This window comes from Dendrobium catenatum, unplaced genomic scaffold (assembly GCF_001605985.2).
Source record: "Dendrobium catenatum unplaced genomic scaffold, ASM160598v2 fragScaff_scaffold_699, whole genome shotgun sequence".
Taxonomy (NCBI): Eukaryota; Viridiplantae; Streptophyta; class Magnoliopsida; order Asparagales; family Orchidaceae; genus Dendrobium; species Dendrobium catenatum.
In genome coordinates, this window is record NW_021319161.1 from 518,792 (window position 1) to 539,174 (window position 20,383).

The 20,383-nt window shown below is 35.3% G+C and overlaps 1 protein-coding gene across 7 annotated transcripts in view; it reads left to right on the forward strand.

Moving 5' to 3' along the window:
* The window catches only part of LOC110092985 (protein BREAST CANCER SUSCEPTIBILITY 2 homolog B), a 40,340-nt gene extending 24,093 nt beyond the window's left edge, over positions 1-16,247 (forward strand). For 3 of the 7 annotated variants that reach the window (XM_020817708.2, XM_020817711.2, XM_020817712.2), the window contains 14 exons: positions 7,965-8,087; positions 8,180-8,404; positions 8,473-8,554; positions 8,652-8,702; positions 8,782-8,857; positions 8,954-9,065; positions 9,145-9,216; positions 12,997-13,180; positions 13,258-13,440; positions 14,713-14,855; positions 14,925-14,987; positions 15,097-15,313; positions 15,575-15,742; positions 15,839-16,247. In XM_020817708.2, coding sequence (XP_020673367.1) covers positions 7,965-8,087; positions 8,180-8,404; positions 8,473-8,554; positions 8,652-8,702; positions 8,782-8,857; positions 8,954-9,065; positions 9,145-9,216; positions 12,997-13,180; positions 13,258-13,440; positions 14,713-14,855; positions 14,925-14,987; positions 15,097-15,313; positions 15,575-15,742; positions 15,839-15,895 — 1,756 coding nt within the window. In that variant the 3' untranslated portion in view covers positions 15,896-16,247. Of the gene's footprint in view, positions 1-7,964; positions 8,088-8,179; positions 8,405-8,472; positions 8,555-8,651; positions 8,703-8,781; positions 8,858-8,953; positions 9,066-9,144; positions 9,217-12,996; positions 13,181-13,257; positions 13,441-14,712; positions 14,856-14,924; positions 14,988-15,096; positions 15,314-15,574; positions 15,743-15,838 lie in introns of those variants that run through there. The other 4 variants (XM_028695871.1, XM_020817709.2, XR_003701144.1 and 1 more) reach the window with 4 other exon arrangements.
* The last annotated feature ends 4,136 nt before the right edge of the window (positions 16,248-20,383 follow it).

A 20,383-nucleotide genomic window follows, 5' to 3' on the forward strand; every position in this document is an offset into this window, starting at 1 on the left:
TTGAGTTTTTGTTCTATTGTCATACCTTCATTACCAACCTTCCTTTGAGAAACGAGAGGGAGCGGGTTTCAGCTTGGTTGTCTTTTGCGTCCGTCTAGCCAAGAGAGAGATCGAGAGGGAGACAAAGAGAGATCGAGCATCTAGATCTCTGCGTGCATCTGGCCTAGTGAGGGAATACGGAGGATAAAACGACTCCCTGTGTACGTGAAGCCGATCGAACCGTGCAGTTCATGTGGCATGGGAGTCCATCGAGCAAGGGACTAGTTCCTGCGATTTTTGCGTATGAGTTGAGCTGAACTGAGCAGCACTTTCCTCTTGTGTACATGCTAGAGATGGAGTCAGGAGGGCGGGGGTCTAGCGAGGTTTCTCTCTTGTGTTGCTTGAGCCCATAAAAGTAGACAAACATTTCATAAAGGAAAAATTGGACATTGGACTTATTTGTATTTATTATGTCTCATTAAAAGATTAGCTTGCAGACATTCTTACCAAGGAACTTGATAAATCTGTCTTTTGGGATTGATTATCAAGTTGGGAATGACAGGTCTGTATTCCCGAGCTTGAGGGGGGTGGGGGGGTGTCAAATTTTATCATAGCCATCCCTTCCCTCTTGATCCCATGGCTAGCATGGGGATTTGTGGGAGACTCACCTAGATCACACCAATCTCCTTCCATATTTGGGTGGCTGATTATGAAGGATTATATTAGTACAATTATGCATTATTCTATAATTATTTGTTTCTTTTATAAAACATCTTGTATAGCTATAAACATAGGGAGAACTTTATGCAATAAAATTAAGGCTTTTCCCTCTCTAATTATTTGAATTGAACATCTCTCTTAAACTCCAACAAGATTAGTCCCCCTACCAATATGGGATTATACATTCTTAACAAATCTGACAAAATCAATTCTAGCGGGCACACTTTGAGCATAAATTTCTTATCTATACAAATCACCATATTGAATATGTGAATGTACTATTTAGTTCTTTCCATGGAGAATACAAATCCAATATGGATGGTTCACTTCTATGGGCACATTTTCAAAAAATTATTTTTTAAATTGCCTTATAATATGTGCTTCACGGGAACAAATATGCTTATTCAGATGACTATTTTATAATCCCAACATGCCTTATAAAGAGAATGACAATATAACTTTAATCTTGTGCTATTCAAAATGGCAAGACCATACATGTTAATGACGCATGGTGCGACACGGTGCACATACGGTGCTATTTGCTTAGCGCGACTCAGTGCATCAAAATAACACGTGCTATTTGTGTCATGCATGGGCAATGAGCATGGCACATGGCACAAATGGCACGCGCCAAGGTTTTAAAATTGCGTAATTAAGCCTCGAGGCAGTTTTCGTCCTTGAGGCGAGGCAGTCTGAGGCGTAAGCCTCACGGACACAGAATTGCTTAAATGAAAATTTAAGGGTTTTAGCAGGAAAATAATAGCAATATTCTATCTTACAATAAAAACATCTAAATGATATATGAAAATAGTGGAAAGTAAGAAAGTAGATGTAATAAAATCATATCCCAAAATACAAAATCACAAAATATTAGTTTAACAAAACTCTCAAAGTACAAAGAACAAATAAAATGCAATCATATCCCATCACTAAATGGGTCTTCAAGGGAATCTTCTTCTCCAATTGTATCTATGAATGTCATATCATCATCATCTTTAATATGACTCACTTTTCTCTTCCCTGTTCAATAAGAGAAAAGATCATTATCATGTTAATTGCTCACTTGACATAAATATAATGCAATAGCATATAAGAAATTGTGCAATACCTTTACTTAATTGTTGTGCTGCAGAGCTAGTGGATGTGTGTGATGTGGTACTAGTGGATGTGCCCACTTGATCTGCTTCGCCCCTCAAGACATCCACACTTAGATCTTCTAGCTGCAAGTCTGATAATGGCAAATCTGTCTCATCATCTATGAATCACTCATTATCAGACGATACATCATCACACACCAATGGGTCCTCATCATCCTTCAACCCCTTATTCCTCAACCTCTTCTCTCTTAACCTCTTGTTGTGCATAATATATATGAGGGGGTTCATTCTGAGTGTTGATAACCGATTTTTTCTCTTTATTTGCACTTCACTATATGTGCTCCAGTTTTGCTCACACTTAGAAGAAGAACAAGTGAGACCCAACACTCTTACAACAAAATTCTATAACTCAGGGGTGGAATCACCAAATTGGATCTACCATTCAACTGTTTTCAAGAAAAAATATAATCAGAACTGAATAACGTGTCTTGCATTTACCAAACTAATTATACCTGGAGATCGTTTGGAAATGGTTGCTTTTGCTGCATTCAAACCAAGAAAACCCTCTTTATTTCGGAATAGAACAAGTTGTAAATCTGCAAGCTCCCTATCTGCCTGCTCCGGTATTAGTCTTTCCATACAATGATATAGACCAAGCTTCACCTCAGGATTTGAAGATTTCTTCTCTGAATATTGAAATTGAGAATTGAGATAATATGCTGCTGCATGTAGATGACGATGTAACTGCACCTCCCACCGAGCATCAATGATATCCCAAATCTCCCTATAACTTGCCTCCTCTCCTCCCAAGTTGTGTGCAATCAACTCCTTGGCCTCATCCATAGCATTATAAATAAAACCCATAGCTGGTTTCTTCTCTGCATCCACTAATCGTAGTACTTGCACTAAGGGTCTCGTACTCAAAATGGCATAGGTCACAATAGCTCAAAATTTATCATTTAGAATTATCTTTCTTATTTCCTTCCCCTCATTTTTCTTCCCCCAAGCAGAGTTAAGCCATTCAGTAGATGTAAACATTGCTTCCAAAGGTTGCCTCACCTCCATCAAGCTCTGCAGTGTTAAATAGGATGTGACAAACCTATAGATTCACAGTGCACAAATGTAAGAACTAAGAACATACAGTAGGAATGATTTGCAATGAACAAATTTAAGAACATACCTAGTAGTTGCAGGGCGAATGATTTCTTTCTTTCCATGATCCCTAATGAAAGAATGATTTTCACCTCCATGCGGTCGAATGATTTTCACCTCCATGCGGGTAACACCTCCCTTCACCACTTTATCGCAAAAATTACATTTCAAATAAATATAGCTCTTCTCTCCGCCCCCAAACTCAACTTATACACTATATTTCCAAGAAGGCTCCCTCTGCAATGACGAAGATCCCTTTTCCTTGCCTCTAACTATGATCCCTAATGAAAGAATCCAAAATCACACAAAATAATTCAAAAAATCTGAAATCCTAGAGTTTCTTTCACTTCAAAAATCTAACCAAAAACTAAAAAAAATATGAAAAATTGTTTGTGGACTTCTCCTACAAGGCGGCCGGACACTTCAAGTTCGTCGGAGAGAGGCGGCGCCGGCGGGAAGGGTGGCCGACCGTGCGGGATCCTTCTTTCGCGAACAGGAGCTTGCGGACGGAGCGTTATCGGGAAAAGCCTGGGCGAACGGGTGCAGGGAAAAAAATGAGTCATTTTAAGTAGGTGGGGCCATTTGGATGAGACGTATACGCCTCACCCATAATTGCGCAATTGAGGTGCGCCTCACACAGGGTGAGGCGTACGCCTCTTCCAGGCTCCAAATTGCATGCGCCTCGAGGTGCCTTTGGGAAGAATTGCGCAGCGGCGCGCCTCTTGTTGCGCAATTTTAAACAGTGGCACGCACTATTTTTTAAGATGGTATAAATTTCAAATTATAAATTATAATTAATTTTTTTAAGATTTGTACATTAATATCATAAATAATTGTTAATTAATTAAAAATAAAATTAAAAAAATATCAAAAACTTCAAAGGATTTAGTTTTTTTGTAGGATTTTAAGTTATCTTTTTTGTTTTTTTGGCGGATTTAGGCTAAATTTTGTTTAAATCCTGCTCAAATCTTAATACAAGTTTATGTAGGGTTTAAAGCTATCATTTTTACTATTTTGCAGTATATTTATGCTTAAATTTAGCTCTAATCAACATGTTGTTTGTTATTTAATGGTATTTAATATTACGAAATATATATTTTAATTATTTTATATTGTGTCTTGTTTAAATTATCGTGTGCCACGTTGTGCGCTATGCGCCATGGCTCCATGCGAAACTATGCGCTGTGCTGCTTCATTCGTCGTTGAGTATGAGAAAGACTCTGATGTAATGCAACATTTAAACGTGATAGCCTCTGACATTATTTTTTTTTCTTTTCATAGGTGTTTTGCTCATAGATTAAAAAGGCGTTTGAGGCGTACGCCTCGAGGCGGAGGTCGGGCGAACTGAGGCTTAAGCCTCAAACGCTCGGGCGAGGCTTACGCCTTTTTCCACGGAGGCGTACGCCTCACCGCGTGAGGCGTCGAGGCGCATCGAGGCAGCACCTCGAAAGTGAGAAAGTTACCTTCACAGTCAGCGAGCTCCTGTTGTTTCTTCCGATCAAAATGTTGTAGCTTACGATCCGACAGGAAAGGGAAAGTCATCGAAGGAGCAAAGTCGAACAGCCACGAAGGAGCTAAAGAAGCGACGCGTGCAATCTCTACACCTCATGTGAAGAAACGAAGCCGAACAGCAAGGACGAAAAGAGAAGATGAAAGGCAAACCGTAGACGCAACTAAGTTATTATTGATTAACTTAGTTAATATAATTTAAAATATTAATAATTAAACAAATTAATTAAATAATTAATAATATAATTAGTGCATGAATTAATTATCTATTTTAACTTAATTGAATAATTAGTATTATAATTATTAATTAAAGTTTAATATAAGTCTTTTTAGGTCTACCCCTACCTTTCTTAATATAAGTCAAATCTAATACCTCTACTCTCTTAACTGGGTCGTCGGAAGGCCGCCTTTTTATGTGACCAAACCATCTAAGGCGACTTTCTCTAATCTTATCTTCTATTGGAGCTACTCCAACCTTTTCACGTATATGCTCATTTCGTATCCTATCTCTAAGGGTAAAGCCACTCATCCACCTGAGCATCCTCATCTCTGTCACACTTAACTTAGTATTATGCTTCTCTTTTAATGGCCAACATTCGGCACCATAAAGCATTGCAGGCCTCACTACCATCTTATAGAATTTTCCCTTAAGTTTGAGGGGTACATTTCTATCACATAACAAGCCCGATGCATTCCTCCACTTCAACCATCCAACTTGAATTCTGTTGATAATATCCCCATCTATTTCACCATCACTTTGAACAATTGATCCAAGATATCTAAAACGTGTACTCTTATTAATGACTTGATCGCCCAAAGTCACAATCCCCTCACTAGGTCTATTACTACTAAAATTACACTCCATATATTCCGTTTTAGATCTACTCAAGCGAAAACCTTTAGACTCTAAGGTTGACCTCCATAATTCAAGTTTACCTTCAACTCCCTCTCTAGTCTTATCAACAAGAAGAATATCATCAGCAAAAAGCATACACCAAGGTACATCCTCTTGCAAATGTCTAGTGAGAACATCCATGACTAAAGTAAAAAGATATGGGCTTAAGGCTGATCCTTGATGTAACCCAACTGAAATAGGGAAATACTTGGTCAATCCACCTTGTGTTTGAACACAAGTAATAGCTCCTGCATACATATCTTTAATGATTTGAATATAAGCATTATTGACTCATTTCTTTTCAAGAACTCTAGATAACACTTCTCTTGGAACTTTATCATATGCTTTTTCTAAATCAATAAATATCATATGTAGATCATACTTATTTTCTCTATATTTCTCTATCAAACCTCTTAATAAATGTATGGCTTCCATAGTCGACCTACCCGGCATGAATCCAAATTGATTTTAAGAAACATCAGTATCACGCCGCAACCTATGCTCCATAACTCGCTCCCATAGTTTTAAAGTATGACACATTAACTTAATACCTCTATAATTCGCACAATCTTGTGCATCACCTTTATTCTTAAAAATAGGAATTAACACACTCATTCTCCACTCATCTGGCATCTTTTTAGTCTTCAAAATAGTTTTAAAAAATTTATTAAGCCATGAAATTCCTTCATCTCCTAAGCATTTCCACACCTCTATTGGAATATCATCAGGTCCAACAGCTTCTCCACCCTTCATTTTCTTTAAAGCCTTTCTAACTTCAGTTTTACTAATACGCCGATAAAAATAGAAATCTTTATTTTCATTTAGGGTGCTAAGGTCACTATATTCAATCTTACTTTTACAATCTTCATTAAAAAGTTTAACAAATATATCATCCACCTTTGTTGAATATCATTTTCTAAGAAAAATATTTTTTGATCTTCATCCTTAATACACTTCACTTGAACTAAATCCTTACTACTCCTATCTCTTTGTTTGACTAACTTATACATATGTCTTTCTCCCTCTTTAGTATCTAATCTATTATATAAATCACTAAAAGATAATGTCTTTGCATCACATATTGCTTTCTTAGCATCCTTACGAGCTACTTTATATATTTCCAAATTATCAGAATTTTTAAAATTAAATTAATTTTTATAACAAAATTTTTTATTTTTAATCTTTTCTTGCACATTTGAATTCCAGCACCAACTGTTTTTACTATTAGGAGCTTTTCCTTTTGATACTCCAAAGGCATCTTTTGCAATATTCTTAATATCACTAGCCACTTTTTCCCACATAACATTAGCATCCTCATGCACAGACAAAATCTTAAGATCTAAAATCTTATTATCAAAAATATTTTTGTTAATATTCTTTAAATGCACCCATTTAATCCTAGAAAATCGTTTTACTTTATTTTTTTATTTTAACCCCATTTATCTTAAAGTCCAAAACTAATAATTGATGTTTGGTACATAAATTTTCACTCGGAATAACTTTACAATCTTTGTAATCTAAACGATTTAATTTTCTAATAAGAAAATAGCCAATCTGGTTGTACTATATCCATTTTTATAAGTGATGAGATGCTCATTCCTTTTCTTAAATAAAATATTACTAATTGAAAAATCATAAGCTAAACAAAAATCCAATATGGTCTTGCCACCTTAATTCGTCGTTCCAAATTCATAGCCACCATGAATGCTTTTAAAATCATCTACCTCTCTACCAACATGTCCATTTAAATCTCCTCCAATAAAAACTCATTCTTCAAGAGGTATCTTTTATATTAATTCTTCTAAGTCATTCCAAAAATTTAATTTAGAACTCATATCCAAACCTACTTGAGGAGCATAAGCACTTATAATATTAACAATGTTATCATCAACAACAATCTTTGAAGCTATAATTCTATCTCTAATCCTATTAATTTTTATAACATTATCCTTTAAACTCTTATATATAATAACACCTACACCATTTCTAGTACGACTCCTACCTGAATACCAAAGTTTAAATCATAAACTATCAATTTCCTTAGCCTTCTTTCCAATCCATTTAGTTTCCTGAATGCACAAAATATTTAACTTCCTATGAATCATAATATATATTAATTCCATTAATTTTCCTGTAAGAGAACCAATATTCCAAGTTCCTATCCTAATTTTAGTTTCATGAACTAGCTTCGTTGCCCACGTCCGTCCTTGATGTGAGAATCCTTGCCTATTTAGCACTGCACCCGGGCGCCGGTGCAGCGGCCCTTGCACACTTGTCACTGTATTTAGGTCATACAGCGCGTCGCTTCCAGGTGACGCCCTATCATTAACACAATTTCTTAAATGATTCATGTCATTATTGTTCGACAAGTTTTACGCATGCTGTCGACTACTTAATGCAACCCTCCACTTTTCTCATCCAGAACTTGGGAACAACTTTTTTTAAAGTATTAAATAATTTCGTATGATTTTGTGATTCAGTCTAATTTCATGGTTCTTATATGGTACAAAAACATTGAAATAGATATTAATTTTGCAAATACTTTTTATATTGTTCACCTGTAATTCTGTAAATGATGAATGATGTTTGCTTTAACATGATTGGTTTCTCAGATGGGTGGTAAACCACTACAAATGGATTGTTTGGAAGCTTGCATGCCTAGAAAGATGCTATCCATGTGAAGCCATTGGCAAGTTTTTGACAGTTTCTAACGTGCTCGAGGAATTGAAATACAGGCATAGAGAATTGGATTTTGAGTTTTATTTTTTGTTTGTTACCTTGGAGACTTTATACATGGTAAAGATTCTAAGCGTATTTTACATTTCAGATATGAAAGAGAAGTTAATTATGGACATAGATCAGCACTGAGAAAAATCCTTGATGGTGATGTGTCACCTTCATCTATGATGATTCTCTGTGTTTCGGCAATCCGTTCCCATTCAGGTCTAAGGACCGATGAAGTGCTAGGCATATCCGATTTACATGAATATGGAAACAAGGTTAATGGTGTTGGCTGTAAGGATGCCGTGAAGATAGAACTAACTGACGGGTGGTATGTACTCCAAGTTATAGAATGTGATGGATAAGTTAAATTCTTGAGTTTGGATGCTTTCTTGGCAGGTACTCACTGGATACCACATTAGATGGATATCTATCGAAACTACTGCTGGCTGGAAAATTGTTTGTAGGGCAGAAAATTAGAGTATGATCTCTCCCCCCCACCCCTCACTCTGATTGTTAAATTATTTACAAATTTGGAAATTGGTTATTCGTGCTGCCACAATTTATTTTATTTTCAGGTTTGCGGAGCTACTTTATGTGGTTGGGTTGAGCCTATTTCACCCCTTGAGGTTCACTTCTCTTGTTAATGCAATTCAAAAACAGAATTGGATCTATAGGTCTAGCATAATGATTTCTTCTTGTTTCCAGGCATCTAACTCGGTCAGTTTAGTTCTGCATATCAATGGGGCATACCGAGCACACTGGGCTGACTCATTAGGATTCTGTACTTGCCTTCAGATATTGTACTTTATATTCATTATTTGGCTATATATGTTTCCTTCATATCCGTTATTGTCTCTCGTATAAACTTTGCTTTTAGGTAAAGGCATTGGAGCTCCATTGGCTTTTAGGTGCATTAAAGGTGGTGGAGGTAAAGTTCCTAGGACATTGGTTGGCATTATGCGACTTTATCCCATATTGTACAAGGAGAGGTGAACTAATTGTTGTTCTTTCTAGTTATTCTCAAAGCAACTAACAAATTATCAAATTGAAAAGTATTTCATTGGTCAGGTTACCGGATGGTGGCTCTATTGTGAGATCAGAAAATTTGGAAAAGAAAATACTTCAACTTAACAGTCGAAGGTAATTTGCTTCTGGATTTGACTGACCGTAATACATTTAAATTCATAAAATTTGAATTGTTGGCATAAGACTAATGCTGATAAGGATGATGATTAGTTTGTATTAAATATAGAAGAGGACAAACATATTATTTCTTATTTTAGATTTTTTTCCTACTGTTTATTACAGGACATGTCATTGAATCTAGTTCCTATTAATTGGACAATTGCCATTTTAATTGAAATGGATATGTAAGACATTTTGTATATCTCTACGTAATCTTAGAGAGCTAGTTTGGCTCATATTATTGTGATGTCAAATGTTAAATTATCCAGAAGTTTATGTACATTCCAACTTTTATTCAGACATCCGTTTGTTCTTTAACCGAATCATGAAAGATTGTTTATTTCTTCTGAATGCATATGAAATCACATGTGGCTGAGGATTAGTAATCCTTATGGCAGGTAAAATATTGGCACTTCCATATAATATAAGATATTAAAGCATGGAATGACTATAATTTAGAAAATATTACTTTGAGCAAGTTGTTGGTGTGGCATAGGATTGTGTTAGACATCAATATATTCTACTGGATCTTAAAACTGTACAATCCAATTGTGAAGCCTGGGCAACAAACACGGCAAACCAACCTACAAGAATTAAAGAAGAAGAAGAAACCACAATATTCTACATGTGACGCTACAACAATAATATATCTTGAACAAATGAAATAATTTAACCCAATTGGTTTATTTCTTTTATTTTGTTTAGGTAGATCAGTTTTATGTTGAAGACTGTTTACCCAAGTAGTTTAAATTCCTTTCCTATTGTAATGAAAGGTTTATGGTTTCTCTGTCTCTAGTCTATCTTATTTCCCTTCTTCCTTAAGTAGTTCACACCTACTCAAAAGGTGTCTATTCCTTGATGTAGATCAAGAAGCATAACAAATAATGCTCTCGTTGCACTAACATGAATCCTCCACAAGAAGCTTTTTCCCTGCGGTTCTTTCCTTCATCCACACCGTGCAGCCATCAAAATTCCATTCATCCGGCCAGCCAGATTTATTCAAATCCTGCAGTTTTTGTTGTCGTCCCTCATCTTCTTTCAGCCAGATAAACCAACCGCAAAAAAATCTGCCATAATCTAGAAATTCCTGAATTCTGCGGTTTTCAGCTTCTGCACCTCCAAGAACATCAAGAACAGCAACTTACAATCAGCGTCCTCACCGTGCAGTCAGCCTCCCAACTCATTTCCACGGTGCATTCAGCCATCCCCACGCATCAAGAAGTCAGCAGCTCTGTTGCATTCAGCCTTGCAATTATCAAGCTGTTCTTTCCAGCAGCAAACATCCCTTCTTTTCAGCCTGCATTCAGCCAACAGCAGCCATTTCTTCCAGCAATTTTCTTCAGCCAACAGCACCAGAATTCAACCAGTTTTTTTTTTTCCTTCAGCCGTCTTCCTTCACCCAACACCAGCAGCAGCCATCTGTTCTTCCGCATCAGGCCACCACCGCACCCTTCCAGTTCTACCTTCCTCTTCCACCCATTCAGGAAACACTAGACCTGCTCTCCACCATCAGGGACTTGATTCTTCAATTCAAGAACTATTTCTTGGCTCGGCTCACGCTTCATCCAGCAACCTGTACCCTTTTAATTGGAAGTTTTGTACAGTTTCAGCAAGCAATCAAGGGAGCTATTCCAGGTTCTTCTAAGTTAAGAACCTCCTCTTTAGACGATCAATTCAACAGGAGCATAGTTGGCAATTAATTCAACATGAGAAATGTAGATTTGGCGAAAGCTCTCTGAGCAATGCAAAACAATGAAGAATTATAATTCACTGAAATCCAAAAATCCCTACAAAAAGCTAATGTTCAATTTGCTTCCATTGGCTTATTTCTTCAACAAATCCATGCTTTCATGGATTTCATAAACAAGAGACTTGACAATTTGTGTATTGACTGTCCACATATATCACTCCATCAAGATACTTACTCTTCCGCTAGCATTCTTGGTTTCACCACCGAATCCCTTCTCCACAACCGCCACCTTCTCCGACAGGTTTATCTTTTATTACACATTATCTACTATTATCCAGTTTTATCTTAAACAATCTCAACATTTGTTTAAGCCATCACTAGGTTTACCCCAACGAAGTACCATTGATCATCTTATTCATATTCAATTCTTATCTCAACCAGTGAACATCCGTCCTTATCATTCTTCACATTTTCAAAAGGATGCTATGGAACAATTAGTTTCTAAAATGCTTCACTTCGGCATTATTTGTCATAATCTGGGCTCTTTTTTATTTCGGTATTGCTTGTTCCAAAATAGGATGGTACTTGACATTTTTGTATTAATTATAGAGCCTTTAATATACTCACCATTATAGATAAAATTCCTATTCCAATGGTACATGAATTTTAAAATAAATTTCATGGAGTTTTCTTTTCCAAACTCCTTTTTTTTTGGCCTCACAGCAGAGTAGGATACATCCTTAAAATATTCATAAAATTATTAATGACTGTCACTATGAATTTCTTCTTATGCCTTTTTCTCCTTCAACCTTTTTACAACTTTGTGGTCAAGTTTTGTTGCAATGGGATGCCACATGGGAAAATTTTGCAACTCTCTCTCTCTTTGTTTTTTTCTTCTCTTAACAATGAGCACAAGGTTGCTTTCCATGGTGATAGGAGTGTTAGATATCAATATATTCTATTGGTTCCAAAAATAGTACAATCAAACTGTGAAGCATGGTCTACAAACATGGCAAACCAACCTACAAGCATAAAAGAAGGAATCAAAACGTTTCACATTGATATTACAATAATAATATATCTTGGACAAATAAAATAGTTAAATAAATTGGTCTATGCATATTTAATAAGCACTAGTTTATTTATTTTATTTTATTTTTATTTTGTTTTAGGTAGACCGGTTCTATGTTGAACACTTGGTCTATTCAAGTAGTATAAATACCTCTTCTATTGTACTGAAAGATTCATGGAATAAAAGATTTTTGTTTTTTCCTCTCTAGTCTCTCTTATCTCCTTCTTCCTCTTCTTGATGTATAATATTTGTCATGTCTGTTGGGTTTGTTATGCACGGTTGAGCCATATATGTATATTTAATTATAGCCGATGACCGAGTCATTGTGCTGTGTGGATTTGTCACTCGTGGGAATGGGGTGTCTGGATCTTTGGCTATAAAAACTTCGTTGCACTTTGTCCATTAATTTAGGTTGTTGGCGTTGTTAGTTGTGGAAAGAGGCCTTACATTAAACAGTATCAAAGCAGCATATGTCATGGTGGGTACACTCCCTAGAGGGAGAAAATGACCATGGATAGATGATAATGATTGTCATATCTCTAGCAATCCATAGTCCAGGATTGCATCCTGGGTTGTGTATTCACAGCACTCATGTTTTTGACAGCAGATGGACCTGGCCATGAAACAGTGGTTTTCTTCTCCAACACTTGTATTTTTTGGATTTGGTATTTCTCATTCCTAAGAAAATAAACTATATAGTTCTATGTCTATATTGAGAAATTGAATCATGAATAAGCTACAACTGACCGTAAATTCAATGCTGTAAACCTTAGAGTGCATTTGGCAGATGAAACTAGTAGGTTCCTCCATTTATGCACCTTTTGAATATAGATATTTTAAACCTAATAATGACGAAGAAATGATTATCCTTGGTATATTTTGAATTTTGTTTTTTTATGATTCGGCTATATGTTTTTGTATTCCCTTTAATGCTTTTATCTTTGCAGTAGTTGTTAACTCCATTTGATTATAGGCGAAGTGATATTGCTGAAGATATTATATCCGAGTTCGAAGATGCTCCAGTAAATTTTAATGATAATGAAGAAGGAGCAAAGCTTTTTAGAATCCTTGAGAGTTCTGCCGAGACTGAAGTTTTAATGGCTGGAATGAGTTTGGAGCAACTGACTTCCTTCTCAAGTTATCAGGAAAAACAAGAGGTAGGCTTTATTTATTCCACTTGCCTAATTTTAGTAGCAATGTGAGTCGACAAAAAGCAGTTCTTGTTCAATCTCAGGCATTGAGACAAGCCGATTTGCATAAGAAGATTGAGAAAGCTTTAGAAGAAGCAGGTCTTGGTTCAAGAGATGTCACCCCTTTTATGAGGGTGAGAGTCATTGGCCTGACCCGTACAGACTCGTCCAAGAAGAGCAGGCCAAGGGAAGGCATGATAACAATCTGGAATCCTACTGAAAAGCAGGTAAATTCAGCTGATCGTTTTGTTCCTTTAGTAGAATCTAATACACCGACGAAAAAATTCCAGATGAAGGCACAATTTCTGTTAGATGACTTTTTTCATTTGTATTGCAACCAAAAAAAAAAAAAAAACTTTTTAAAAAAAAAAAAAAAAAACTTTATTTAGGCGGACGGGCATATTTGATTGGCATCATTTCACATTCTAGTTTAGAGTTGGATAGGTCATAGCTATGATGCACCGACACTTCTCCTCAAAGAGGCGTGCAATGTCCGACACCGTGTCCGACACGACACTCGTCCGACACGCCTCTGACACGTGTCGGACACGCCGAAAACGTGTCCGATTAAAAAAATATTAAAAATAAATTGGACACGCGTGTCCGACACGCATATCTTAAATATTTTATAATTTTTTTTAAAATATAATTTCTTATATTTTGCAAGATTTAAACTAAATTTCTTATTTCATATCCACAACACCAAATCAACGTCTGTATTTAATATCCATTCATCGAATATTTTCATTTTCATTTCTCTTTGGCAGTGAAGGTATTTTCATCTCCTCTCTTTTTGCATAATTATAAATCTTACTCTTATTGAACCAGAGTTGAAAGTAGTAATATTCAATGATGATGATATTGAAGACCAAAAACAAACCTCTAAAGCTAATCCTAATAGTTGAAGCTTGAATGCTTGATGTTGTAGTAAGTCTTATTTGCTTATATTTTTTTGGTTATACTAGATATTTTGTATTAAATATTTTATATTATAAGCTAGACAAGTTATCATGTCATTTATTTATTATTGTTTGTCATTTTTAATATGATATTACATTAATATATATACACTGTATAAAAAAATGTATTGCCGTGTCCGCGCCGTACCCGTGTCCTATATTTTCAAAAAAAACCGTGTCTCGTGTCCGTGTCGTGTCGTGTCCGTGTCGCCGTGTCCGTGTCCGTGCATCATAGGATCATAGCTATCTTTCTGCTTTTTGGTCTGGTTCTGAAGGGATGGTGTGTAAGGAATGCTTAGTGGACTGACTAGCCCTGGAAGTTAGACACAAACACACATGCACATGTGGATGCGTGCACACACCATACTACAATATTCAAACCTCAACCTAAAGAGAAGAGGATATTTTGTAGGGGCAAGGGTTGCTTAATATTGGACATTGAAAAAATTGTTTTATGGCCTGCAAATCTCTCTCCTACATTATTTACATAGTGTTGTTCACTTGAAGACAATACCAAAGCTTTTCGTGATTTTCAAACAGAAGCTTGAGCTGGTGGAAGGCCAAATATACTCTGTTTCATGGCTTGCACCATTTTGTGGCAGATCTGATTTCTTATACTTACAAAGTAGGGGACCTTCTTCGGAATGGGTTTGCTTACCTGCTGCAGACTCCGAGAAATATGAGTATGCAGTTCTAGCATTGTTCTTCTATCGGCTCAAAGGCTTGTACTTAGTCATATCTATGTAATGCAGATCATTCTTTATCCCTCGGAAATCAGTGTCATTGTCAAATTTGGGGGAGGTGCCACTAACAAGGTGGGTTTTAAGTATGTTGCTCATTTAATCTATTGGGCTTTCTTTTTATGCTCGGTTATTATTTTTTTTTATCCTATAGACCTTTCTTGACGCTGATTTTCATTTTTAGTGAATTTGATATATCAGCAGTTGTTGTGTATGTGGGGAAGGCCTACTTATCTGGTTGTCAGAGAAAACAATGGATTTTTGTGACAGATGGATCTGAATGCATCTGCAACTCATTCACTGAAGATGAACATGACAGTCTCCTAGCTATTAGCTTCTGCTCGCCCATCTTGGACAATGATTCACTTGCACCGATCAACCAATGCCTTTCAGGAAACGCTGTATGTAAATTGCTCTACAAGTGGAAAATAAGTTTCCAATTAAATTTTCTATAGTTGCTCCAGTATAATTGAAGAATCCTAGTAGTTTTTAATACTTTGTAGCGTAAGTACTTGCAATCGTAAGTCGTAATAAAATAAAATATGGAATATTAGTAGCCTCTTCAACAATTTATGTAGTTATCTTTTCATAGTGATTGAACTGGGAAAATGTATAGTTTTTTTTTTCTCAGCAATTGTGATATGGGGTTAGGGCTTCGACAGGTTGGCTTCTGTAATCTAATCAAGCGGGCAAGAGACCGAAATAACGATCTATGGGTGGCTGAGGCAACAGAGAATTCTACATATTCCATTAACTGCAATATATCCGGTGGGTCGCATCTCAAAGGAGCTGCAGATTCAGCTTTGAAATGGGCAAAAACATCGTCTATGGTGGGAAAAATAACTTTAGAAAACAGAAACTATTTATTTGCTGATTTTACTCTTTCTTATTCTTTCTCCTCTCTTTCTTACCTTTGTCCAAACCAGGCACTTAAAAAACTGGAGGAGAAGGTTTTAAGTATCACTGGTGATCATGGAGTCTAAGACCGTACGACTGCTTTGCATTAGATAGTCATTGATCGGGTAAGATCTTGATATTTATTTGTTTTCCTCCAATAATTGCTTGAAGCTATATCTCAAATTTTTGTCTGAACAAAACATGTTTTGCAGTATTTCTTCTTCTTTATTTGGTCAACTTAATGTTTTTGCTGGTTCTTGTAACCAGATAATCATCCGTCAGAATTTTGTTGGGATTACCAATGGAAAAAATCCAGCTGTAAAATCCATGAGTATTTCATAGTTTTTCTGAAACAATCATCAATTTGACTGCGGAGATCTATTAATCCGATTGTATTTACAAAAGTTCATATTTATACATATTGAAATTTTTACAAAATTCAATTTCCTACTAACTGATTTCCTTATATAGAAATCGACTTTACATTAGAGTGGATTGAGATCGTACATGTTACTGAGCACAGGTCATTGAGCAAAATAATTTTGTTTGACATTTGTTTATATTGATCATATCTTAATAAAATATGAGTTTTTTTTTTTCATTTTAGAACATTAACATTTTAATTTTTTTATTGATTTTATTGAAATTTTCTTTTTAGTAATCAGTTTTAATGAATTTCAATAAAAAAATTCCATAAATCAATATAAAAATATAAAAACTTTTAAATTTTCATATTTTGAAATATGAAGATAAACTTAAGGTTTTTTTAAAGGATTCAGATGGATTTCAAAATTAGCAGCAGGGATCCAATGTATTATGAAAAAGAGTGATTACATCAAAATATTCTATGCATTCAATAAAATGTGCCAAACTATTTGATGCATTGCATTGAATGTGTTAATTGTTCAAGCATGTTCAAGTCGTAGGTGATTTTGTTTCTTAGAATTGTGTTGCTTGCAGTCAAAATTTAATATACATATAATTTGAAATTAAAAATTAAAAGATTATAATAAATTATATATATATATATATATATATATATACACACACGTTGAAATAATAAATTTGCAATCAAGATCAAGGTTGTGTGTGAAAATTAGATTGGATAATGAATTGGAAAAATGAGAGGTTTATAGTTTAATTTGTTCTACACGGCCGAACCGAAGTTGAATTGAATGATGTAATAAATAATAGTATTATTAAAAATGATTAAAATTAACATAATAATATGGCTATTTAATTTTGATTTTTGTAAATATTAGAATTAATTTTAATGCATTTGATTGATTTTAACAAAACACATGTAATTTCAATCCATACAAAATCCAAATTCAATAAATGAGCATATATGTGAAAAGGTTGGAGTAACTCTAGTGGAAGATAAGATTAGAGAGCCGCCTTAGATGGTTTGACAACATTAAACAGAGGCTTTTTGATAACCTTGTTAGGAAAGTTTAGGTATTAGATTTGACTTATGTTAAGAAAGGTAGATGTAGACCTAAAAAGACTTGATTAGAACATATTAGAAATGATATTTCTTATTAGATTTAAATGAGGATTTGACTTTTAACATGACATAATGTCGAAAAAGGATTCATGTAGTCGATCCCACATAGTACGACAAAGGCTTGTTGTTGTTGTACAAAATTCAAATTCAGTAAATCAGAATATCAATTTCAGCAATGTTATATTAATATTTTTCAAACAAGAATGACAAATATATTTAAGAATATTAAAAACAATTTTACATACACAAATAAACTTAAACACATGATTTAAAATCACCAAGCCTAAATGACATATCTTGCGGTTTCAGGTTTTCTCACAAAGTGGTCCGGCCATCTCGTGGCTATCAGTTCCCGCACAGAATAGCCAACTCAACTAATTCGTTATTATCACATTGTATTGAAGGAGGAATGCATACCTCAGTTCGATGTGTAGCAACAATTCGTAGAGCTGAAATTTTATATCACTTGACTCTATATCTAACATCTTCCTATTTGTAGAAGAAATAAGCAAGACACGGCACAAACTAAAACAAAGCCGCTGTGATAAAAAATTCGAAAACTAAATCAATTTTAATTTATTTTGTTTTTGTTTTCTTGACCTAATAGAGATCACAAACTCAAACATTAAAAAATAAAAAGATTAAAAAAAAAACCTAAAAAAATTTAGATTTCTAAAGAACTTACATAACTCGATTTGGTTGCTTAAGTGTAAAGCCGGAGAGAAATAATGCCTTTGACCTTTGTCATGATTGAGTTCGTCGATGAAGAGGGATGCCTTTGACCTTCATTACATTTTATAAAAATCTAAGATTTTAGGGTTTAAAAAACTTACATCCTATAGTTAATAGCAGGAGAAGCAATGATGATGCGCTATATGACCAGGATGATGTCATCATCAAGTTCGCGAACGGTCCGGAGGATGATGCCGGAGAAGAACAGGACATTAGCAAGCAAAATAAATTATGGTCTGGAGGGAATTGAACGTTATTAGATTATTTTCTGCATTTACTCATTAACCGTTGGATCCAAAATCAATGTCTCACATCCCCTTTTTTTTAATCGGGTGGTTCTTTAGAATCGGCATCGGTTCACGGTTCGCTAGTCCGACCAACCGGTCGGATGGTTTTTGTCCAGTTTGATTTGAAACCCCTTATAAGGGCTAATAGAATTGATCAGTTCACGATTCCATTGGTTGAACGTGTTGGTCTGATCTGATTTTTAAAACCATGATTAAGATTTTTTATTATAATTTTGTCCTATCTAATTTAGTTATAATTTTCTATTAATTTGCTGATTAAAGTTTATTTTTATAATATTGACCTATATATAAATTTCTATTACTTTTTATTTGCAGTCAAAGAAAGTGGGGATGATTTATAAGAAACTCATTCATGAATGAGAATTTTTTTTTTGCAATCTATTGACAACTTTTATTGATGTAGTGTTTGGCAGTCTTTGTCTCCCTCAGGCAGGAGTTCAATTTGGGTGGTTGTGATCTGTGAAATCTCTCAGCATAATATACCCTATCTGTGATATATATTAATATATTTTCTACTTAGACGGTACTATTGGATTCTTCCATTACTATTGCAAGATTGATGTTTGAAGGCCTCATTAAACAGTATGCTATTACTAATAGAAAATTGTCCTGACATTAGGCCTATTAAGTGCAGTGGTCATCAAGTTTGCAGGCGCCACAATTAGGCAAAATTGTGAAAATGAGCGAGATTAATATATAATTAAACAAAAGGAGCCTAATTACTAAATATTTAGGAAAAAGAGCTATTAAAAATCATAAACTAATAAGGAATGAACATACAATCATACAAACATGAGAGATGCAAAATAGATGTTCATACACAAAAAATAACTAGTTTGGGATTAAGACAGTTTAAACTAATTTCAGCTTTTTGCTTGTTCCTTAAGCAAGCATAGGGGTGCGATTGTTTTTTGTTTGTTGTTGTTTGTGGAGTTGCACATTCAGGGAGTTTTTTTTTTTTTGTTCTATTGGCAAACACATGGTCGAGTAGATATTATATCGTGACACACATAATCAGATAGGACCCTCTTTCCTTTGTTCTACTATCAAACCTATGGGCGGGTAATGACTCCGCTGACAGGCTTATGGATGAGTGGAGGTGATTCATTTCCTCTTCACTTTACCGTTAAACGTATGGACAGGTGATTGTTGAGTGTTCCCTTTATTCTACCGTTGGACTTATGGTTGGATAGAGACAGCTGTTTCGTGACTTGTGGCCTGGTGAAGGTGGTTCCCTTTCTCTTCACTGCACCGTTAGATCCATAGTAGGGTGATTGTTGAGATTTACCTTTGTTCTACCATCAGACTTATGGTCGGGTAGAGACTTTGTTGTTTCTTGGCCTATAGCTGGGTGGAGGTGACTTTTTTCCTCTTTACTTCACCATTAGACCTATGATCGGGTGGATATCAAGCATTCATGTTAGTTTCTTTATAGTATCCTATGGGGTATACTGCACCAGCTCTTCACTCCCATCTTTTTATTTCTTGTTCAGGGGGTTGAGTTTTTTCTTTATTCTACAAGCAGACTTATGGCCGGGTAGAAACTCTGTTGTTTCGTGGCCTATCACTAGCGGAGGTAATATTTTCCCCATTATTTCATCATCAGACATATGGTCGGGTGATTGCTGATTTTTCCTTTGTTATATCGTTAGACCTATATCAGGTATAGACTCTATTGTTTCATGGCCTGTGGCTGATGTGACTCCTTTCCTCTTCACTTCACTGTCAGACCTATGGTTAGGTGATTATTGAGTGTTCCTTTATTCTACTGTCAGTCCTATGATCGAGTAGAGACTATGTTATCAAGATTATGGCTGAGCAGAGATGATGCACCTTCTCTTCACTTCACCATCAGACCTATGGTTAGGTAATTATTGTGTGTTCATCTATCCTACCATCAGAACCTATCCGAGCAAAGATGATTCCTTCCCTCTTCACTTCATTACTACACTTATGGTAAGGCGATTGTTGAGTGTTCATTTATCTTACCTTCATACCTATAATCAGATAGGGACTCCTTGTCAAGC